The sequence below is a fragment of the Acomys russatus genome, chromosome 3, assembly GCF_903995435.1.
Source record: "Acomys russatus chromosome 3, mAcoRus1.1, whole genome shotgun sequence".
In the NCBI taxonomy this organism is placed as follows: domain Eukaryota; kingdom Metazoa; phylum Chordata; class Mammalia; order Rodentia; family Muridae; genus Acomys; species Acomys russatus.
This window is the reverse complement of record NC_067139.1, coordinates 83838476-83862108: the sequence shown is the minus strand read 5'-3', so window position 1 is coordinate 83862108 and position 23633 is coordinate 83838476. Positions and strand designations below refer to the sequence as shown.

The 23633-nt window shown below is 50.1% G+C and overlaps 2 protein-coding genes across 3 annotated transcripts; one reads left to right on the top strand and one right to left on the bottom strand.

Annotated features, from left to right (window-relative positions):
* Nucleotides 1-1732: 1732 nt before the first annotated feature.
* On the bottom strand, nucleotides 1733-16767 carry Pabpn1 (poly(A) binding protein nuclear 1). 2 transcript variants are annotated; one of them, XM_051143094.1, is made up of 7 exons: nucleotides 6984-7337; nucleotides 6469-6583; nucleotides 5605-5672; nucleotides 5040-5146; nucleotides 3578-3665; nucleotides 3346-3497; nucleotides 1733-2622 (listed from the first exon to the last, which is right to left on the bottom strand). In XM_051143094.1, exons 1-7 carry the CDS (start codon nucleotides 7320-7322, stop codon nucleotides 2583-2585), a joined length of 909 nt encoding a protein of 302 aa, XP_050999051.1. In that variant the 5' UTR covers nucleotides 7323-7337; the 3' UTR covers nucleotides 1733-2582. The 2 variants fall into 2 exon arrangements, with proteins under 2 accessions (XP_050999051.1, XP_050999052.1); XM_051143095.1 differs by lacking the exons at nucleotides 1733-2622; nucleotides 3346-3497; nucleotides 3578-3665; ... (2 more) ...; nucleotides 6469-6583; nucleotides 6984-7337 and adding exons at nucleotides 14712-15153; nucleotides 15749-16188; nucleotides 16684-16767.
* Nucleotides 16768-22002: 5235 nt separating this feature from the next.
* Ppp1r3e (protein phosphatase 1 regulatory subunit 3E) lies at nucleotides 22003-23245 on the top strand. Its single transcript, XM_051143413.1, has 2 exons — nucleotides 22003-22693; nucleotides 22787-23245. The coding sequence occupies exons 1-2, from the start codon at nucleotides 22277-22279 to the stop codon at nucleotides 23207-23209; spliced, it is 840 nt and encodes a 279-aa protein (XP_050999370.1). The 5' UTR covers nucleotides 22003-22276; the 3' UTR covers nucleotides 23210-23245.
* The last annotated feature ends 388 nt before the right edge of the window (nucleotides 23246-23633 follow it).

The following is a 23633-nucleotide window of genomic DNA, read 5'->3' as shown; positions in this document are numbered from 1 at the left end:
AGGCCAGCCTGGTGTATGAAGTAAGTCCAGGACAGCCAAGGCTACAGAGAAACCCTGTCTCAAAACACCAAAAATAAACAGATTTATTCTGGAGTGGTAGTGCATACTTTAAAACACAGCAATAGGAGGTAGAAGCAGGCAGATTTCTGAGTACCAGGCCAGTCCAGTCTCCATATAGATCAGGTCCTGGCCCTTCAAGGCTATGTAATGAGACCTTATTTCAAAACAATTTTAAGAACTAAATAGTTCTTAGTGCCCCCTAGTGGATAAGTGAGACCAGGCCAGTATTTATTTGTACTGTGTACATCGTTTTTGAAACTAGGTCTCTTAGCAGCTCTGGCTGTCCTGAAACTATGTGCACCAGACTGGACTCGAATTTACGGAGCTCTGCCTACCTTTACCTACCAAGTGCTGGGTCTAAAGGTGTACGCCACTATGCCGGTTTTCACTTTCATATTTCTGGTGACTAAACCAAATAGCCAGGAGTATAAAAACCCTTACTATGGAACCTGATAAGGGTTTGATCCCCAGAACTTGGCAAAGTAGCCATCCTCTTGACTTCGATGTGTGCTCTGCGACACTTGCTTCTTGTCCATTAATAACTTAAAAGAGCTGGGAAAGGCGGTGCACCTGTAACCCCAGCACTGGGGACGCAGCGGATGGATCTCTGTGAATCCAGCCTGGCCTAAAGTGTGTCCAGGACAGCCAGGGACAGAGAAACCTTGTGTGTGGGAGACATGACCATAGAAAAAAGCCACATTCTAGCCCACATTCTGAACAATCCTGTTGCTTAAGCACCCCAAATACTGGAGTTGGCCCTTGTCAACCACCACACCCCAGCTATTATGTATACTGAATCCTAGACTGCTTCCAGTTAACCTGTGTACAGAGATTACTCCAGCTTCACCTCCAGCCAGGAATTTACACTGGTACAATGACTAACTGTTAAAATACCTGGTGGTTAACACTGTCTCGCCCTAACAGCTCTCTTGCATTGAGAGGTGTTAGGGCCTCATGGACACAATGCAGCTGAGTTCTGCAGAGCACGTAGGTCAGAGGTATCTATCACCTAGCGAACAGTAGAGTGGATATACAGAAACCACAACACATCTTGGGAGTGATGCCTCAGTGGTTAAGGCTCACTGACTGCTTTCCAGAACAGCCAGGTTTGATTTCTAGCACTCAAAACCATCAGTGCAGGGATTTTTTTCTTTTTCTTTCTTTCTTTCTGAGACAGGGTTTCCAGACTCAGTTTGTAGACCAGGCTGGCCTCCAACTCACAGCGATCCCCGTGCTTCTGCCTCCCGAGTGCTGGGATGAAAGGCGTGCGCCACCACTCAGCTCAGTCCTCTTCTGGCCTCCACAGGTAGTGCAAATACGGCACATGTACAGGCAGAACTCATTAACAAAACCAGAAAACCTTTTCTTAGTAACCCAAGTCTTACACTAGACAATGCAGTACCCAAGATTCAAGTCTGATATTACAAAGTACAACTACGGCCCTCTTTGGCCTGTGACTATAGAGGTGGTTCTTTCACTGACCTGAAGACCCACCATCTTCACCTCAACACTGTAGCTTGTTGTAACTGAACCCTCTCTACAATTATTAGTACTTCTCCCTAAACTAACCACCACCCATGACTTAAGAGAACTGTTATAAACCAATATTCACACCCAAAAGGCCAAACAATTTTTTCATAAACAACTTTATTCATGACACATTATTTAAAAAAAATTCCCATCCCCTGGAAATGAGTTAAAAAAAAAAAAAAAACAAAAGCCACCTCCCACCTCCCTGTTCCCACTTCCTCCCATTCCCTCCAAATAAAAGGGAAACAAAAAACAAAAAACAAAAACAAAGCAGTAAAGAAACAAAAAATAATAAAACAAAACAAAAACACCTGAAAAACAAAAACACCCCCAAACTCCCCAAAACAAAGTAGTGCATTTCCCCGAGGGTAAGGGGAATTTACACTGGAGCGGCTGGGAGCGAGATCTTCCGGCTACAGAAACCTGCAAAGAAAGACACTCAAAACAGAAAAAGAAACACAAAAGGAAACAAAATAGATCACCAGGCACACTGGAGGGGCAGGGAGCCGGAAAAGAAGGGTAGGGTGGGCGGAGACCTGGTAGGACAGGAGCAGGCAGGCAGGGACTGCAGAAGGCAGGGAGAAGACGAGGGAAGGAAACAAGCTGAACAGTTTGGTGTCCTTCCAGAGCCCTGGGTAAAAAAAACCCTCCTACCACCCGTGCCCACCTACCCTTGAGCAGGCCCAGAGAGGATGGAGGGGAGCAGGGAAACAGGGAGCAGCTCGCACAGTAGAGATGTGTCCATGGCGAATCCCCACAGGGACTATGTAGCCCCTGCCCCACTCCCTGGGCCTCCCCTACTCCCCAGAGCAGGTCCCTCCTCACAGTTAGTTATGGGATTCTCCCCCCTTCCACAGTATATCTTTTTTTTTTTTTTTAATATTTTTTTTTCCATCAAGGTCATCTTCTGTTTTTCTTTTTTTTTTTTTTTAATTCTTTTTTTTTCCTTCTTTCCTCTTTTTTCCTCTCTCTCCTCCTAATACACACTTTTTTTAGTAAGGGGAATACCATGATGTCGCTCTAGCCCGGCCCCTGGAAGAAAGAAGGAGAGTTGGGTGTTAACAGGGTTACTAGAGAGTTCAGTGCAAGACCCTCCCCATGGACCCACCTGCCCCAGTGACTGACAGGAGCACCTCCAAAGTGAGGCCTCAATCCCAGGAATAACAACTGGCAAACTCAGGGGCTCTGAGTGGGAAAGGGGGGCAAGGAAGTACATCTAAGATACTGAAGGACAAGAAAAAGGATCGATCCATGGTTTGTCCAGTGCTCCACAGCTCTTAAACCCTATCTGGTAAAAAAGGCAGTTTATCTTAATTTTAATTTAAATGCAGGGACAGAAGTAAAGCACAATGCGGAGCAGTAGGCCCCAGACAGCTAACCTTGGAGCAGTCCTCCCACGCAGCTGGGAGGACGTCAGGAGCAGGAAAAGTAACAACAGTGTCCAAGCTGTGCTCTCTCTACCCTGAGGCCTTCTAACCAGGGCAAACACTTCAGCAGCCACCAGTTCCCAAAAGGAAGAAGGCTGAGGGGGGAACCAGCTCCCAACAAATCTGCCCCCCTCAGCTTCTGCTCAGGAAAGCACAGAACTGGCCTCCTGAACTGGCCTGCAACTACTTCCTCACTCTGCACAAGCAGGAGGACCAAGTCCCTGGGAGCCAGAGGGAGGACAAGGGAGCAGGGGTCCTCAGATCAGGAGAGAGTGAAGCCTAAAAGCTCATGGGAGGCGGGAAAGAGGAGCAGCCCATCTATCCTGACCTGTAGATTCGACCCCGGGGCCTGCTGTTAAAACCACTGTAGAATCGAGATCGGGAGCTGTTGTAATTGGTACTCCGGGCTCGGTATCGGGCTCTCGGGAAACCCCGGTCTGTAGTGCTGATGCCTGGTCTGTTGGTTCGTTTGGGAATCACCTGAAAAGGGCAGAAGACAGGGAGCCTTGGAGTACAGCCAAAGATCTGCACAGAAGACACAGCCAGGGCACTATGCTCACCTTGATTTGTCTTCCTCTGAACAGGGACTCATCCAAGGCCAGGGAAGTCCTCACAGATTCTTTGTCTGAGAACTCTATATATGCAAACCTGGAAAAGAACAAATTGGCATTTTATTAGACTTTATAAACAACTTATAGGGAAAAACAAAAACAAAAATCAAATCCCCAGCTCGGTGTGGTGGCGCACACCTTTAATCCCAGCACTCGGGAGGCAGAGGCAGAGGCAGACGGATCACTGTGAGTTCAAGGCCAGCCTGGTCTACAAAGCAAGCCCAGGATAGCCAAGGCTACATAGAGAAACCCTGTCTCGAAAAAACAAAGAAAAAAACAAACAAACAAACAAACAAAAAGCCGGGCATGGTGGCCCACACCTTTAATCCCAGCACTCGGGAGGCAGAGGCAGGCGGATCACTGTGAGTTCGAGGCCAGCCTGGTCTACAGAGTGAGTCTAGGACAGCCAAAACTATCACAGAGAAACCTTGTCGCAAAAAAACAAACAAACAAAACCAAATCCCCCAAAAAACCAAATAGTTTACTGGTTAAACCTAACTTGTAAATACAGTTAACTGGAATATAATATATTAATAACATTTTAAACAACTATTTAAATAACAGTATTTACAAAGTTTCCATAGTAAACACAGCTTACAACCCCAGCTACTCAGTAGGCTGAGGCAAGAGAACCTAAATTCAAGGCCTGTCCAAGAAGAGAATTCAAGACCAGCCCGGGGAACTTACAGACGCGGCTTTACAATAAAGCTTGAAAAGGCGTGAGTCTGTGACATGCCTCAGTAAGAGGACTTGTCTAGAATACACCCTGAGACCCAAGGTTTAGTCTCAGTACCACTAAAATTAAAAAGCAAGGCCCAAGCTGAGCATAGTGGAGCATGCCTTTAATTCTAGCACTCCCAGGCAGAGGTGGGCAGGTTGCTGTGAGTTCCAAAGCCTGTCTGGCCTACAAAGTCCAGGACAGCCAAGGCTATCTCAAAAAACAAACAAGTAAATAAGGCCAAGGCCCAGATTCCCATATAGCCAGCTGATGGGAACCAGATGCTGGCCTCCCTTTCTAGTTTACGGCTCCACCCTGCCTAGTCTTTATTATCTGGTCTCTGAGGGTATTTATTTAATACACAACTCATAACATATAGACACTTAACAGGGAAAACCCACTTATTACCATTTTATAGAAAATGGAAAATGTAAGTTAGCCAAGCAGTGCTGGTACACGCGCACACACCTGTACTCCTAGCACTGGGGAGGCAGAGGCAGCTGGATCTGAGTTTGAAGCCATCCTGGTCTACAAAGCTAATTCCAGGACACCAGAGACACCCTGTCCCAAAAAACTAAAAGCAAACAAATAAAACCCTGACAACAGGAGCCACCAGTGCTTGAGCAGACCAACAGGAAGGAGCGCTGTGTTCTTAACGTAGGCCAACGAGCTCTTGGCTCATCACTTACTCACCCTTTGGGATGGCCACTAAATTTGTCGCAGAGAATAGTAACTCGGTTGACTGAACCACAGCCATGAAAGTGAGCTTCCAGCTCTTCTGCTGTTGCACCATAGTCCACCTACGGAAGCATTTTACAAGCGCTGGGAAAACTCCTACTTGAACAGGTACCCTGCCTAGCCTGTAGTCTGGATCCAAAGCAAATCAAATACAGTTCTAAGGATATAATCCCCTCTACTCAAATCTAGAACCTGTTACCTCATTATCTCTACTCTCAGATCCCCCAAACCCAAAACTAATTCTGAAGATTGCTTTCGATATTATTAAATAACTCCCTCAAATAAGAGTATGCGCTGGGCACAGTGTCGTACACCTTTAATCCCAGCACTCAGGAGGCAGAGGCAGGCGGTCTACAAATCAGTTCCAGGACAGGGAAAGCCTGCCTTGAAGAGTGTACTCCTATAATGGCAGTACCCAGGAGGCTGAGTCTAAAGGATTACTCTGAATTAACACAGCCTGAACCACAAGTCCTACCTAAAATAAATACTTTAAACCCAAGCAGGACTCCTCAATACATACATTGCCGACATAGATAGATCGGGCATCAGCCTCCATCTTCTCCTCCAGAGACATGATCACTGGGCCAGCTTCAAGAGAGGGGAAAAAAAAATTAAAAAAAAAAAAAAAAAAGCAAACATTTTCTGTGGTGTATCAATACCCATACACTTCCAGGATTAGGCTAAAATTTTTGTCTGTTCTGCTATACCCATTACTTAGAACAGTGCCCAACACAGAGTAGGTTACCATACATTTAAGAAACTACCCTTTAAAAACAAACAAACAAAAAGTGTTAAGATTTCCCGCTAGGCGTAGTGGCACAAGCCTTTAATCCCAGCACTTGGGAGGCAGAGGCAGGCGGATCTCTATGAGTTCGAGGCCAGCCTGGTCTACAAAGGCAGTCCAGGGCAGCCAAGGCTACACAGAAGAGGCCCTTGTCTCGAGGAAAAAAAAAAAAAAAGATTTTACATTTCACAAACCAAGTCTCTATTCAGCTTTGGATGAAATGCCTCAAGCTGAACAAAAGTAGTATCTGGCATAGATTAAAGAAGTCCCTCACAGCAGCCAGTATCTTCTAAGTCATAACTAGAGGGTCTCTAACTGAAAAGTGTTAGACTTGAAGGTCAAACGCCGGCTTGCAATCCCCACAAGAAGGGTATAGGCAGAGTTAGAACAAAGAGAAACACATTTATAAACGAAACAAAGGAAGGCACAAGACGGTCACAGCTTGTACCTAACAAAGGTCAGGGGGGAAACACATAATGGACTATGACCACAGCACCTGCCAGAAAAATTGCTCAGCTCCAAGGGCTCGAGCATCCAATGCCACACTGCAGTCTCCCCCCTCCCCCATCAACCCCGACCGTGAACAGCCGGTTTACTCACCATTGCCTGGGGGTGGACTCATATTCATCTGCTTCTCTACCTCGTTTTGTAGCTCCTTGAGCTTTTCAGCCTCTTCCTCCATTTCCCTGACTCGAGCTTTGATCGCTTCTAGCTCCTACAATGAGTGAGGCAGGGCATGCAGAACGTTAGCCATGGACGCAGGGGCCGGGTCGTACATTTTGTCTGGGCCCGGCCATAGCCATGCTCAGCCATTTCCGTCGCCTCGTGCGAGGGTCGAGATTGAAATAAAAATAAATAGAAATGAAAAAAAAAAAAAAAAAACACCAGCCACAAAGATTAAAAAAAAAAAAAAAAAAACAGAGCCAAATTACCTTCTCTAGAGCCACCCCAGGCACCGAGGATGCCCCATCGGCCCGTTCACGAACGGCCCCGGCCCGCCACTAGCCACGTTATTCCCCGCCCAACCCCACCCCCCGCCTGCCTCCCGCCCGCCCGAGCTCCGGGCCTCCCATGACCTGGCCCGCTCGCTCGCTCGCTCGGCCTCCTTCCCTCACCGGGTCCTCAATGGCGCCGTCCCCGGGGTCGGCCTCGACCAGTCCCGGCTCTTCCTCCTCCTCCTGACTGCCGGGGGCTCCCGAACCGGGCCCAGGACCCGGAGCTCCCGGAGGGGCGCGGGGCCGGGGCGGCTCCTCTTCGGGCTCGGGCTCCGGCAGCAGCTCCCCAGGCTCCAGCTCCTCAGACTCCAGGCCGTTCCCGTAGTCCCCTGCGCCCCCCGGGTCCCCCTCCCCGGCCTCCCCACCGGCCCCGGGCACAAGATGGCGCCGCCGCCCCGGCCCGGAGCCCCGACCGCCCGCAGCCCCCGCTGCTGCTGCCGCCGCCGCCGCCGCCGCCATCGCCGCTCAGACTGGGGCCCGCCGCTCGGCGATTGGAGAACTGAGCCGGCCACGCCGAGGGCTCATTAGTCAGTCAGCCTGCCCGTCACCCCGAGCTCCAATACCACTGGGTAACCGTACTTGGCAATCAAACAAGGCCCCACCCCTAAGGCGGGCCACTGCGCCAAATCCTCTGATCCCGGTAGGTGAGCTACGCCTGTCAATCAACATACCCCACCTCCTGTGGAGTCCTTAGGTAACAATACGCCCGCACTGTGACGACTTTCCGCTCACCCTCCGCCCATGGGCGGGCCCACAATATGGAGGCTGCTCCGCGATTGGCCCCTGGCTAGGAGAGCGGAAAGGACCAATCTCCCGAACGCCCCACCGAAGTGGCCCATTCCTAGATGCCGATTGGCTTGTGGTTTTCACCGGGCCGACTCCCGTTGTGCGACAGGTGAACCTTGCTCCCGAAAAGGTTGCCTGGCTTAACGCTAGGAAAATGCCCAGACAGGGCGTGGTGGCGCACGCCTTTAAGGCCTGTGCCCAAAAAGCAGAGGCAGACAGAATTGTGAGTTCGAGGCAAGCCTGGTCTACACAGTGAGTTCCAGGAAAATCAGCACTACAAAGAAAGACGCAGCCTCTCAAAAAGGAAACAAAACAAAACAAAAATCTAGACACGCAAGGGGAGTCAGGCCATCTGACTTGGCTTGGCCTTACTACTGACAAACTAAGAATTAGAAGCCAGACTCTGAAAAGGAAGGGAGTGTACCATACCTTTTCCCAGCTCTGTTACTGGCATCAACTCACCCAGACGACCTGCCAGCTGGGAATTGTGTCCCACATAGGCCATTTTAGACCCTCATCCCTGCTTAGTTTCAGGGCTGTTTTCTTGCCTCAACTGTTACCCCACCCTCCCTTCCCTGGCCGGTTGAAGTGTCAAAATTCCTTACTGTGTAGGCCAAGTTGGCAAGCATCATCTCCACAGTTAGTGGTCCACCAGCGTTCCTGATGGGGTCCAGATTTTGCCTCCATATGTACAATTTTCCCTAAACCAGACTTCAAAGAAAACGCCTTCTATCAGCTTCCCCATTCTATCTTGGGACAAGCCCGCCTACCGCGTACCTAGGGCTTTTGTGCCGCTGTGCTAGCTAAGTGAAGAATGTCCCGTTTACATTTGTGTATCCGTAAAGTCATGATACATTTAGCAGAGTACACGTTGCGTGACTGTTGGCTGACTGCAACTTCTAAGTGCCGCCTTTCATCTCCTAGCTGGCAACCCCTTCTTGAAGACCCCAGAGACATTTCTCCATGTAAGTTCTCAAGACAGCGCTATACCTTCAGATACCCCAAAGAGGCATAAGGAGCCCCCATGCTCCAGTAGAAATTCCACACATTTTTATAGAGTGCCCAACTGTACTGCTAATTCTGCAAGAGGGCTTTTTGTAGACAGGGCAGGGTCCAAGTTTAGGGTAGATTCATACAAACTACATCAGGCAAAAAAAATAATCCTTATAAGCAAACCCAAGTCAGAAGCGTCACTCATTGGACCCCACTATTGTCCCCACTTCTTTTAATCCTTACCTCAGGGGATTGGGAGCTGGGAGTAGAGCCAAACTCTTGCTGCCTCATGTGCCTGCAGCACAGGACTGAAGTTGATCTCTGAAGACAGGGACTGATGGAGTTCCAAGCGAAGGGTTTTTATGCTGAATCTAACCAATCAAAATTTAAGCAAGTGACTCCGTCAAATGCCTCTGTGTTGTGATGGTGTGGCTCAGAGAGACAGTCTCAGCAATCTACCCCAGCTGGTCTGAAGCTCAAAATATACTCCTGGTTGCCCTTAATCTCACAGAGATTCTCAAAGAGACCCGCCTCCCTCTACCTCCCAAGCACCAGGATTAAAGGTGTGTGTCGCCACACCCATCTATTAAATACTCTTTAATTCTACTTTTGGCAAGCCCATGAGTATGTAACTAGCGCTGTTCCTTATCACTGAAGTTTCACCTATGTAGGAAAGTATTTCCAAAACCACATTCCCCCTAAATCCTTTGGATTTAAATTTTGTTTTTTGAGACAGAGTTTCTCTGTGTAGCCTTGGCTGTCCTGGACTCACTTTGTAGGCCAGGCTGGTCTCAAACTCACAGCGATCCGCCTGCCTCTGCCTCCCAGGTGCTGGGATTAAAGGTGTGCACCACCACACCCAGCTTGGATTTAAATGGATTTAGTTTTTTTGTTTTGTTTTTCTGTGTAGCCCTGGCTGTGCTGCCACTCCCTCTGTAGACCAGGTTGGCCTCCACCTCAATGACCCACCTGCCTCTGCCGCCCAAGTGTCAGGATTAAAAGCCTATGCCCCCATATTCTTTTTTTGAGACTGGGCTGTACTATGTAGTCTGGCCTGAGACTTGAGACCCTCCTCCCTCAGGACCCCTGGGTTATGATTTTCTCAGCATTATGGTACACATGTGTAATCTTAGCACTGAAGAAGCTGAAGCAGGAGACTTGCCGAGAGTTCCAGGCCAGTCCGAACTACCTAGAGAGCATCATCAGAGTGAGGAGCTAGAGCTCGACAGCAATAACTTGTCTCCAAAACAAAACAACAACAACAACAAAAACAAAAAACCAAGAGTGGCCAGCGGTGGTGGCGCATGCCTTTAATCCCAGCACTCTGGAGGCAGATCTCCCTTGAGTTTGAGGCCTGCCTGGTCTACAGAACAAATCCCAGGACAGCCAGGCCACAGAGAAACCTGTCTCAAAACAAAAACCCACAAACCCCACAAGTGTGCTCGGTATTCTTACAGAGGACCTAAATTTGGTTCCTAGCGCGCGCGCGCGCGTGCGCGTACACAAACACACACACACACACACACACACACACACACACACACACAGAAATTCTTTACGTCTTTAAAACCAAGCACCCTGCAGAGCTAGGTGTGGTGACACACTCCTGAGTCCCTCGCACTTAGGAGGTGATTTAAAATTAGAGTGTGTGCACATTTCCACACTTGATCCCCGCGTTATTCAGGTTTTGTTGTTGTTGTTGTTTTGAGACAGGGTTTCTCTAGATCAGGAGGCACCTGCCTCCACCACCAGCACCTGACTTGAGCCCCTTTATTTAAAACAATATTTTTAGACATTGTCTCACATGTAGGCCAGGTTGGTCTTGAACTTCCAAAGAGCTGTCTGGCACTGCCTCCCTAGTGCTGGGACGAAAGGTGTAGGTCACCACATCTCACACATCTTTCTGCATGGTATTTACTACCTTCCAACACAGTATAAGGTTCAGTTAGTGTTTGTTTGATTCCCTTACTAGAAAGTAAAAAGCAACATGTGGGTTGAGGTGTGTCTTTCCATTCGCTTTGTCTGTGCCTAGAACAGAAAATATATGAACATTTCCTCTAGCGGTGAACGATGAATGAAAAACATTTCTGTTCACTGTGTGTGTGTTTGTGTTGAGCAGGGTCTCATATAAGCGACACTGGCCCTGAATTACCCATTCTGCCCCCGTCTCCCAACGGCTGGTGTTAGGAACTGGCAGAATTCATCCAGACATGGTGGCCCACACCTAGTATCTCAACCCTATGAGTTCGAGACCAGCCTGGACTACAAGCAAGATCCTGTTTCAAAAAAAAGAAAGAAGGGGGCTGGAGAGATGGCTCAGAGGTTAAGAGCACTGGATGTTCTTCCAAAGGTCCTGAGTTCAATTCCCAGCAACCGCATGGTGGCTCACAACCATCTACAATGAGATCTGGTGCCCTCTTTTGGCGTGCAGGCACAAGTGCAGGCAGAATACTGTATGAACAATAAAATAAATAAATAAAATCTTAAAAAGAAAAAGCAAACAAACAAACAGAATGTATAAAGAATGTCTCTAGTCTACCCATTTGTCAGAAACTGTAGGTTTTTGGTTTTGTTTTTCCTCTGACAGTGAGTCTTAGCCTGCAACCCAGGCTGGCTTGGAGCTGACCAGATACGGAGTCCCAGACAGATCTACACTTGAGGTCCTTGCCCCTGAAGTGCACTATATTTACAGCATGATCAAGAACTACCCCATACCAGGCATGGTGGCACACTCCTTTAATCCCAGCATTTGGGAGGCAGAGGCAGGTGGATCACTGTGAGCTCAAGGCCAGCCTGGTCTACAAAGGCAGTCCAGGACAGCCAAGGCTACATAGAAAGACCCTATCTGGGGGGTCGAGCGGGGGAAGAACTGCTCCAACCCAACCTCCCCACCCCCACAGTGGTCAGAAATTGTAACTACACGTTGCCCAACTTTATTAAAAGTGCCATCTGGATGAGTTGCATTCACCGAGAGCTATACAAGGAAAACAGTCATCCGTCCCTTTGGACAGTCTAAAGCTTAGAAGGAGACCATTATAAAGTAATATATTTGGCCTAAATTGTGATGAGGCTGACAGAGCAAACCTAAAACCTTCTGGATCCCCACTTGGTATTTCTAAAAGAACAGAGATATAAAATAGTCTATTTGCCATCAGTAATGTCACTAAGTATCTTTTCAGAAAACTTTGAATCTCCCTGTTTTCCAAATTGCTTTGGCTGCCAAGAAACTCATGGCTGAGTTCACAGCCTAGCTTTTGTATTTGAGAATACCACTTAAGAATGACCTCCACGCATTAATTACCCTTTTGCTTTCTGATAATTTGTTTTGGGACAAGGTCTCACAAAGCCTTGGCTGGCCTTGAACTCACTATGTACCTGGGGAGCCCACCTTCCTGTCTTCACCTGAGCACTGGGATTGCATGTTTGCCAGGATGTTGGAAGAGGGGGTTGGTTGGTGTGTGGAGGAGGTCTCCCGATGTGCCATATGCCTATACCTTCTAGAGGTTCCAGTCGGTATAGAGTTCTTAGGTTTGGGTGTTTGGCCAGGGTGGGGTAGGTGTGGGAAAAAAAATTTTTTTTAACCTCAATACTTTCCCAAATCCCTATAACTCAAGTTATTTCCCTTAGCAAGGTCATAAGAAATGACTGGTTTAAAGAGAGTTCTAAAACCCAGGCTGTACAGTATAGAAGTCACAAAACCCTGTTCAGTACTTCTCATTAAATTTCTGGGCTTTATTTATTTATTTTTAATACGACCATTACATATTACACAAAAATAAAAGTCAAATGAACTTGGCATTTATAAATTATTAAATAAAAATACAGGAATATATATTTATATTTATAGAGCTTTTTCTCTTCTTCTAAACTAACCAAATCTGCTCTCCTGCCATTTATGATTTAAAAAAGTAAATAGTATATGTATGCCCTAGTGTAGGTGGGGAGTGCGATTGATAACTGCAGGACCGAGCTGCCCCACTTCCGCTCTTTCCTTGGCCTAAGCAAAGTCCCTACTTGTCCCTTTGGGCTTTGGAGAGCAAGAAAACCCTCTCCACCTACTTAATATCTGAAAAATTATATATCCATTTCCCTCATTTTAAAAAAATTGAAATGGATTTAAGAATTGGGAGCCATACTCAGCCTTCTTGGCCAAGAGCTAATCCCAAGGAACTATATGGCTCTAAAAGACAGTCCCTGGTTCTCCCTGACAGAAGAGTCTCTGGGTTTCCCCCTGGCCCTTACGATGAAGGGCAGAGCAGGTCACAACTCCCCCACTGTGGTCCCATCTACGCTAAGCTTTTGGGAATCCCGACCAAGCCCTTTACCCTATTGTAACACATTACCCTCTCCTTCTGCCCCGTGAAGGCTTGAGAGCAGAACACGTTGGTAACCTGACCATGGCTCCCAAGAACGCTAACTTGGGTAGGTGTCCCGTGGGAAGGGTAGAGCGGCATCTTCCCTGAACGCGGAGGAGCATGGGCCCCAGTTGGAGCTGATGGTCTAGTCAGCGGTTTCCGAACTTTTTCAGCAGCAAAGCCCTTACCACAAATAAAATCTTACCCTGAACCCCGATACATAAGACAGCTACAAAGGGGGAGCTATTCTGTCTGAGGGCAAATTGCCCAGCCCTCCACTCCCTCATCTCCCTAAGGACTCCTGAGGCAACCCCTAGGACACTTCGGGGCTCTGCCAAGCAGCCTGAAAACCACTGGCCTACTTTGTCCTGAGCAAGGCAGAGCCTCCCACCCCAACTGCTTGCCACAGACAGCTCTGAGTTTCTTCGGTCAGCACATTCAAAACAGACAGACCAACTGGCACATGCAGTCCCCTACATCCCCCACACACAGCGTCAAAAAGTGCAACCCTCACTCAGAAGCAAAAGTCCGGACTAAACACCTGAGGCCAGTTTGGTTCCACATTCTAGCAAGCACAGTGTGACGCCGCATTCTAGGACCAAGTGAGAAGTCGAGTCAGCTGTGGTCTCGGTAAGTTGCCCAGTGCTCGGGGTCATGGGCGGGGCTCTAGAGCACTGTGGAGGAAGTCAGCATAGAAGAGCAGCAATGTTAGCACCTTGGGAAGTGCAGCAGTGAGGTCTGGCTCAGGGCATGCATTTTGGAGTGAAGAATTTCTCCCTCAAAAGAAAAAGCTAGAGTCTGGATTTGTTCTAGAAGACTGGTCTGTGAATTCTGATGTTTGCATCTCCAGGGACCTATGCGCGGAGCATGGCTTCCAAAGACACATAGATGTGTTTAGGTCACGGCAATTACTCTAGAACCCACGCACCTGGCCCCTGACAAAGCAGCACCAAAACCCACCACAGAGAACAGGCCAGTCAAGGAGTACCTGTCACCAGCACACCCAGGGGCTCAGAGCTGGAATGGTCCTCTCAGGGTATTGGCAGTCTCACTAGACAGGTCAGGACACAAACTGAATTCTCCATCAGCATTTATGTTTGTATCTTCTAAAGGAAAATTAGAGCCCCAATTTAGAGTTTCAGCTGGATTAGAGAGGTGCTAGAAACAGGCAACACTCTAGGCACCATTGTGCCCCCACTGGAGGGGACGGTGGCAGGCAGGTCCTCCTACCAAAGCTTCTACCCACCCAGGCTCCGCAGCCTCAGGTGCAAAGAGGCACACAGAAGGGGGACAGGAAAGAACAAGGCCGGCCGCAGCACCCTTCTCTCCAAAGCCAACAACTTTGAGCAGCGCCAACGCTCTCTCCTAGATACAGTGTCCCTCCCTCAGCCTGCAAGGCATAAGGTCAAGGGAAGGGTCAGAGGGGAGAAGGGCAGCGAACCTGCCCTTGCTCTTGCCACTGCAAGAAGGAGGAATGTTTTTCTCTGAGTACCCCACCACCAGATCCGACAGACAGCCCGGCATGCACACGAGCATGCGTGCATGTGCACATGCGCACGTGTGCCCATGCAACCCTGCAGCCACAGCCACTTCATCCAGTCACCTGATCACCAAGCTTCCATTCCAAGGGGGGAGAATGGGGGGGGGCCGCGGGTGTTCTAGGTTCCCTAAGCCCCATTCATCTAATGGAGACACAACTCTTTAAATAAAGTTCACCTTCCTTGGAGCTCCAAGCCATATTCTGGGTAGCCCGATTCCTCCCACCTCCCCCCAAGCCCTGGGGCAACTCCATCTCCTGGGCTCCTGGCCTTGAAACATTCCTTAATGTCTCCAACTCAAATTCTTCCTGCCACCTGCCTGGCATGCTTAGCTCCCTCCCACGCTACCTTCCCGTGCCCTCCTCTGTTCCGTGACCATTCAATCTCTTCTAAGGGCGTTCTCTTATCTGTTCCAGCTCTCCTCCTGGCCCCTAGCCACACCTATACCCCACCTGGCCCTAGACTTTCTCACTTGCTAGCGAAAAAGGCCCCTACAGTTACCAGGGCCCCCAGTGCCACAGCCCCCGTCAGCACTGTCCTCACTGATGCCCAGTTGCCCTCCCGCAGACGCCGTGCCTCCTCCAGGGCCCCGTCCCCGTATAGAGCTGTGAACTCCGCCTGTGGGAGAGAAGGGAAGTAGAGAAAGAAGGAGAAAGGGGTATCAGGAAAGAACAGTGGAGAGACGAGGGAAGGAGAGCTCCAATTTCGTCCACTGTGGGTACTGCCCTCACCCAGCAGCTCCAACCAAAAGCTCCACTGCTTATAAGTCCCTCGGAAGCCCTGCGCTGTCTCCTCTGCACTGTCTGCACCAAGTAAACCCCATCCACTCTTTGGCAAGTTCTGCCCAGAACTAGCATCCTTTGCTAAGGTTTGCCTAGCCATAACCCATCCCCGACCCTCCCCACCAGCCATGCTAAGTGACTCAGGGGTCACACTTTTTCTCTTTGGGTCCTGTTTATAAAAACTCTACATCCAGTCTTCTGCTCGGGACCATGAAACCCACCCAGTGAATACTGCCATGGCGGCCCTGGAGTACAGAGTTAGCATAACGCTCTCAGTCTGATTCCACTTAAATAGGGGTAGCTAGGCCCAAGGCTCCTCCTTCCCAGCACAAATGCCCCAGCCTCCCGTTACAGACCCCCCCTTCCCATGAAGACCGACTGTGCGGAGGGATGCGAGGGGTGCGTAAAGCAGCAATTGAGAAGCTTCTTACCCAGCCCCCACTGCTGTGGATCCAGTCAGCCAGGCGGGTCTCCAGGTAGGCCACCATCCAATCCTGCACTTGTCCCACCAGTGGCTCCATTTCTTTGTTGACACTCTCAGCGCACAGGGCAGCCCCAAAGACAAAGAATGCCACCAGACGGCCCCAGTTGGGGCCCCCTTGGAAAAGTTCGTCGGAAACCTGGGTGAAGCGTTGCTGGGCCGAGCCTGGGGTCACGTGTAGCTGGGCGGCCAGGTCAGAGAAGGTACGCCGGAACCGGGTCTCAAATTCGTCTCCAGCAGCCCGCATGGCTTGGTGCAGCGGGTCGGCTGCTGGGCCTTCTCCAGGGCCAGCTCCGCAGACATAACCCTTCTGCCTCAGCTTATAGCCTACAAAGTCAGCCACTAGAGCCCGTGTGTCTGGGGCTGAGGCTGGGGTCGCCATCCGGGCGGCTGAAAGGGGCAAGGATGACAGACTGACATAAATATATAGAAAATATTGACAGACACTCAGAAGGGACATTTCCTATTTGGGCAAGCTCCTGAAATAAGGTAAAAAGCTCAGAGGCCACTAGGCAGGGCCAAGCAAGAGCAAAGGATTTAAGTCATGGGGTAGGTTCAGAGCATAAGCAGCTGGCCACCTATAACATGTCAAATTAAGTATGCAACAGGAAATCTTATTTTTAGACTACTTCGGATTCCTTTTATGCGACAACACCAGCTGTATGACACCTCTGCGCGCGCGCGTACACACACACACACACACACACACACACACACACACACACACACACACACCTTTTTGGCTACAGGAAGAGGCTTAGGACCTCCCTAGGAGCGTGATGTAAAGATGTTGGCAGAGGCACACGATAGGGAGGAGACAGGGTCTGAAGAGCAAGATGCGAAAGCCAAGGGCTGTAATGGGGCAGAAAGGACCAGAATACTTACCCAGCCTGGACGGCAGCTCTTAGGACCCAGTGCTGGTGGCAGGGAGCCCCCAGCTGAGGCCTTTCATCCTCCCATTTTCCCAGCTAGCGTGGAACCCTGAAAGCCGGAGAGAGAGAACTAGGTGGAAAAAGCCAGGGATCCCATGGGTCTAGCCCGGAAAGGTCTGGAACTGCAGCTCCTAGGACTGGGCCCATGCCTGCAACGCTTTGGCAGCTGTGAGGCCGAGCCATGTCTAATGACTGCCCTCTCTCTCGGGAAACCCGGACCACGACACGACACCACCTCCACTCCGGTTCCCCCAAGAACAGCCCCAAGGCCCGTCCCACTCCCCCACCCTCAGCTGGTCCGCCAGCCAGGTTAGGGAATCTCACGGGTCAGACCGTAGCCGGGATCCGGGATCCGGTTGTTTCCTGGTAGAGGAGCTGGGAGGGAGGATGAGAGGGAGGAAGGGAAGGAAGGAAGGAAGGAGGGAGAAGGGGAGGGCAGGGAGGGAGGGCCCGGCGCCGAGTGATGATGGGACCCAGAGCGAGGGGCGGGGCTGGGAGGCAGGGCTGGGAAGGGCCACTACTCCGGGAAGACTGGGCCACGGTGACCGGTGTGGGCGCCTGCTGAGCCCGCAGCTTACCCAGACAAACACACCCGGCCTCAGCAGCTCGGTGCAAATTCAGCATTTCCGCAAGGTCTCTCCTGCTCGTGCACTTGTTGAACTTTGAAGCTTTGGATTGTGTGCCTGGGAAAGAAGAGCACTTCCCATTAAACTGGGAACAACGCCTTGTCCTTGTTTGTGTGTTCAGGGTCGCTAAGCACAAAACACTTCCCCTCAGGAGCTTTAATCCAACAGACTCTTCCTGGGCTGGAGTTTCAGCGAGGCGCCAGGGTAGCAGGCCTTGGACTGCAGTGTCCACAGGCACTCTTTATCTTTTGTAATCAGATTGATTTTCTTTTAATTTTTCACCCACGACATGAATTAATCCTCATTTAAAAGACACAAACAATAAAAGGCACAAAATGGTACAAGCTTACTAACAGAAGTTTACACACCCTCCCTAAATACAGGTTACCTATGTTAAGATTAATGCCTGTTTTATTACAGATTACATGTATCCAAACTTACACATGAATATGTGTATACACACATAGATGTGTATAATACATAAATATGGATATTTATATATACATGTATATTATATATATATATTTCTATAATATATACTTATAAAATATATACACATAGGTAATATATACACATGTATTTCTATAAGTCATATATACAGGTGTATATTGTATACACACTAATATATTATATATGTGTATGTGTGTGTGTATATATAGATATATATCACATGTATATACAAAACTCTGTGGACTGGAGAGATGGCTCAGCAGTTAAGAGCACCAACTGCTCTTCCAGAGGTCCTGAGTTCAATTCCCAGCAACCACATGGTGGCTCACAACCATCTATAATGTGATCTGATGTGCACCGCATACATAATAAACATATCTTTTTAAAAAAAATACAACTCCATGTGTATGTTAAGACAGGTTTTCTTCTTTGTGGAGTCCTGGCTGTCCTGGTACTGTATAGACCAAGCTGGCCTCGAATTCACAGAGATCTGCCTGCCTCTGCCTCAGATATGCTGGGATTAAAAAACATGAGCCACCACTGCCCAGCGCATGATAATATATTTACACAAAGCAAGTTCCTAAGGCAAGAGGTCTTCTGATTACAACAGATCCACAGGAGGGTGTAATGGAAGTTTTGGGTTCTTTTTGGTTTTCTAGACAGGGTTTCGCCGGGCGGTGGTGGCGCACGCCTTTAATATCCCAGCACTCGGGAGGCAGAGGCAGGCGGATCACTGTGAGTTCAAGGCCAGCCTGGTCTACAAAGTGAGTCCAGGATAGTCAAGGCTACACAGAGAAACTCTGTCTCAGGGAAAAAACAACAACCCCGAAGAGTTTCTCTGTGTAGCCCTGGCTGTCCTGGACTCGCTTTGTAGACCAGGCTGTCCTCGAACTCACAGAGATCCGTATAAACAGATGACATGGGGTTGGGATAGGTATCCCATACTTGCCCCACTATGGGAAGTAGTTTAGTGAATTAATATCTGCCCTGCTCCAAGTTAACTAAGGCGATTTTAAAATATAACAGGTGTCTGTGTCTTGATTGAGTGCTAGCGGGCTACACTGCCATGATAATTATAGGCCTAGTGATAAACACTGTTAGGTTATGTGGTAAATTAACAACAGAGACCACCTGCCTCCGCTTTCCATGTGCTGAGTTTAAGGCATGCGCCAACTACTTCTTCTCTTCCTCCTCCTTGTCTTCTTCCTCCTCTTCCTCCTCCTTCTTCTTCAAGTTTTGGTTTCTTTATAAACTCAGTTGTATAACCAGGGATAGTGGCACATGCCTAAAATCCCAGCACTCGGGAGGCAGAGGCAGGCAGAATCCTGTGAGTTCGAGGCCAGCCTGGTCTACAAAGTGAGTCCAGGACAGCCAAGGCTACACAGAAACCCTGTCTCCAAAAACAAAAGATAAACAAATCCCAACTCTACTTTATTTGGGGTGTTTAGGCCTCAACTTTCTTCCAACCTCCCCACCCTACATAGGAGAGAGAAGGTTAGAGGAGATGGGGCCCTTTGCTTCTCCCAGCTGTTTGGGGCTATACCAACCTCCATCAACAGCAGATGCAGCCAGCAGTCTCCTTCAAGCTGCTATGCCTGGCAGCATTTCTCTCTCTGTCTTCTCCAAACTGCCATACTGCAGAGGTTCATGCCTTTAATCCCAGCACTCGGGAGGCAGAGGCAGGAGGATCTCTGTGAGTTCAAGGCCAGCCTGGTCTACAAAGCGAGTCCAGGACAGCCAGGGCCACTCAGAGAGACCGTCTCAAAAAAAAAAAAAAAAAAAAAAAAGGTCTGTTATTTCCAGTTGAGCTGTTTGTGTAGTTGTTTTGTTGTGTAAGCCATACTGTATATATGTACAGACTTCCTGAGCTCAGTGGCAGAGTGCTTGCCCAGCATGCATGAGCCCCTGGGTTACAACCCAGCATCACAAATAAATACATTTGGAGATTTCATATCTACTCTAAAACTTTTCTCTTGTTCTTTTCTTCCAAAACAGGGTCTCTCTCTACATAGCCATGGCTGTCCTGAAACTCACTATGTAGACCAGGCTGGCCATGAGCTCACAGAGATCCACCTGCCTCTGTCTCTTGAGTGCTGGGATTAAAGGCATGCGCCATCATGCCTGGCCCCATCTTAGTATTTAGTTAATTGTTTGTTTGAGTTTTCAAAATAGGGTTTCTCAGTGTAGCCCCAACTGTCCTAGAATTCACTCTACAGACCAGGCTGGCCTCAAACTCAGAGATACACCTGCCACTGCCTCCCGAGTGTTGGGATTAAAGGTCACCATGCCCAGCCCATTTTCTTAAAAAAAATTTAATTCTGTGCTTGTGTGTGTCTCTGGAGGGGCTATGCTCACATGACTGCAGGTGCCCTTGGAGGCCAGAAGAAAGAGAAGCTACTTAATGGAGCAATGCAGAGAGGGAGGGGGCAGTTTTAGCAGGACAGTAATAGAGAGAGGGGATGAAGAAACAGAACTCAGGTGAAGATGGAATAAGCCAGAAAATGAGAAACCAGATTAGAGCAAATTGCTGAGTTAGTCTTGAGGCCAAGAAGAAGCAATTCCGGGCCAAGAGAGAAGCCGGATTAAAAGAGTCAGCTGGGAGAAGAGTTTGAGCCAGAACAGCTGAGTTGAACCAGCTGGTCCAGAGGTTAGAAAGAACAAGGAAGGGTGAGCTTCCTAAGCAGTAAGTCTAGAACGAGAACATTCTAGGCCTAGGTTAGATGGTATGGAGGCTAGAAGCTTCCAGGCCTAGGCCTACGTTAGCAGAAGGAGGCAGTAAGCCTCCCAGACAACAATTGAGTCAGGAGAATAAAAGATAATTTTACACTATACACATAATTATTATTAAACAAATCTTTGAAAAAAAACAGTAGATAAGTTAGAAAATATTTTACATACATTGTCACTAGTACATTTCTCAAAAACTGAAATGGACAATAGCCAGTCCCGTGTTCTTTTTGGAAGTTCAACTCAATAACTGCAAGGCCAACCATGTATAAAAACTGCCATGAGCCAGTTGAGGTGGCACGTGCCAGTAGGACTTGCTGGAGGAGGTGGAGGCAGGAGGATCACGAGTTCGAGGCCAGCCTGGGCTATACATTTAGGCTGGAGAGATGGCTCAGAGGTTAAGAGCAGCGTTTGTTCTTCCAAAAGTCCTGAATTCAATTCCCAGAAACCACATGGTGGCTCACAACCATCTATAATGTGATCTGGTGCCCTCTTCTGGCCTGCTGGCTCACATGCAGGCAGAATACCGTATAAATAATAAATAAGTCTTAAAGCAAAAAAACAAAACAAAAAACCTGCCAGCCGGGCGTGGTGGTGCACGCCTTTAATTCCAGCACTGGGGGTGGGGAGAGGAGCAGAGGCATGCAGATTGCTGTGAGTTCGAGGCCAGCCTGGTCTACAAAGCGAGGCCTGGACAGCCAAGGCTACACAGAGAAACCCTGTCTTGAAAAAAACAAACAAATTAAAAAAAAACCCTGCCATGAGGAGGCTGGAGAGATGGCTCAAAGGTTAAGAGCACTGGCTGCTATTCCAGAGCTCCTGAGTTCAATTCCAGCAACCACCAGTGACTCATAAACATCTACAGTGAGATCTGGTGCCCTCTTCTGGGGAGCAAGCATGCAGGCAAGCAGAACGCTATCTACAAGATGACTCTTAAAACTGCTAACTGCCACGAATCAGAAATAGATTCCGTTCTTGAAAATATTCACAGTTGGAGATTAGAACTGTTTTTTGTTGTTGCTGTTGTTGTTGTTTTTTGAGTGAGAAGACCAAGGTCCAGAAAAGTTGTCACTTTCTCAAGGTCACACAGCAGGGGACATAACTAGAAGCTAAGGTGTCCCCACTACTCTTCTCAGCCAGTGTCACCGCTCATGCTTTTGAGTCTTTTACCTGAGATTCGTGGCCTTTCTTTCATTACACTCGTCATCACCCCGTCGCAAACCTGTAGCCTGGGTTTAAGAAAACTCTGAACTCTAAAGAGGGTTAAGCTCTCAGCATTTTGAACTTTCCCGTGCAAGACAACGAATGATTACTCTTTTCTTCCTGCTTTAACCCTCGTCATATTGGAATAACCTATCTGGGACCCCAAGGATGGAGTCAGTCCCGCCCCCTGGTGCAGCAGTGAAGATAGATGCGGAGCCACCTGTCAGAGGGCTGTGGGCGGGGGCCGGGTCAGGGATGCCCGCAGAACCGAAGGGTGAGCGCCGTTGAGCGCACGCTCAGAGCAGACAGCTGAAAGCAGGCAGGACTGATAGTCTGAAACCGAGGCTGACCGCCAAAGGGAGGAAGGAAAAGGTGGTCAAGGAAACGGAGCAGTCGGAGTACGCGAGGTGACATCAAGGAGAGTCCCTCGGCCAGCAGCTGCCGAGCAGCGCTACACCTTATGCACGGACGCAGAGCTGGCGGAAGGGCGAGGACGCGCCGGGCACTGCGCGCTGGCCCCGCTGGGGAAGCAGGGGTGACATGTCCCACGAGCGGCCTCCACGTAACGACATCCCTCGCAACCTGAGCTTTATAGCAGCACTGACGGAGCGCGCCTACTACCGCAGCCAGCGGCCGAGCCTCGAGGAGGAGTCGGAGGAGGAGCCGGGGGAGGGCGGGACCCGGTCTGGCGCCCGCTCGCGGGCTCACATTCCGGGCCGGGGGCGCCGGGCTCGCTCGGCGCCCGCAGGTGGCGGCGGGGCGCGGGCAGCTCGCAGCCGCAGCCCCGACACTCGCAAAAGAGTGCGTTTCGCCGACGCGCTGGGACTGGAGCTGGCCGTGGTCCGCCGCTTCCGCCCGGGGGAGCCGCCCCGGGTGCCCCGCCACGTGCAGGTGCAATTGCAGAGGGACGCTCTGCGCCACTTCGCGCCCTGCCTGCCGCGCACCCGCGGCCTCCAGGTATGCGCCCCGCCCTGCCCTGCTCCGCCTCCAGACCTCAGCCTACTCGCTCCCAGTCTCTCCTTGACCTGACTCCCCGCCCTCTCTCCCCAGGAGGCGCGCGCTGCCCTGGAGCCCGCCCTGGAACCCGGTTTCGCCGCCCGGCTGCAGGCGCAGCGCATCTGCCTGGAGCGCGCCGACGCGGGCCCTTTGGGCGTAGCCGGGAGCGCGCGCGTGCTGGACCTGGCCTACGAGAAGCGCGTGAGCGTGCGCTGGAGCGCGGACGGCTGGCGCAGCCTGCGGGAATCGCCCGCCTCCTACGCCGGCCCTGCCCCGGCCCCTCCCCGGGCTGACCGCTTCGCCTTCCGCCTGCCGGCGCCTCCGGTAGGCGGCACGCTGCTCTTCGCCCTTCGCTACCGTGTTACGGGCCGCGAGTTCTGGGACAACAACGGTGGTCGTGATTACGCGCTTCTTGGGCCGCAGCACCCTGGTGGTGCCGGAGCCGCGGAGGCCCAAGGCTGGATCCATTTTATTTGAGATTAGACTACTGCCGGCCACAGTTGGGGAAAACACACACACACACACACCAAAACCCGGAGGTCTCCAAGCGGGGGTGGAGGTTGGGGGAGGCTGTGGCGCCTGGAACCGGAGACCCACAGCTGGCGGGTGGAGAGCAGTCCCAGAGAATCAAGCAGAGGTGGCTGGAAACCGCCTGCGAAACTCAGAGATTGGGGTGGAAAACATCAGGTGGGTGTAAATGGAAGGAACTCAAGGAGGGAGAGAAAGGAAGCCCAGAAGGTCAAGAAGCCTCCTCGGGCTAGGAAGCCTCATGGATTGAGCAGCCTTGAGCTGAAGTCCAGCCCAGCTAAGTCATTCGGGCTGCTTCCCTCTTACTGGCCTTCCCTCCTCAGGCCCCCATCTCCTGCCCGTCCTAGCTTCATCTGAGCCGAAATTGCCTTGC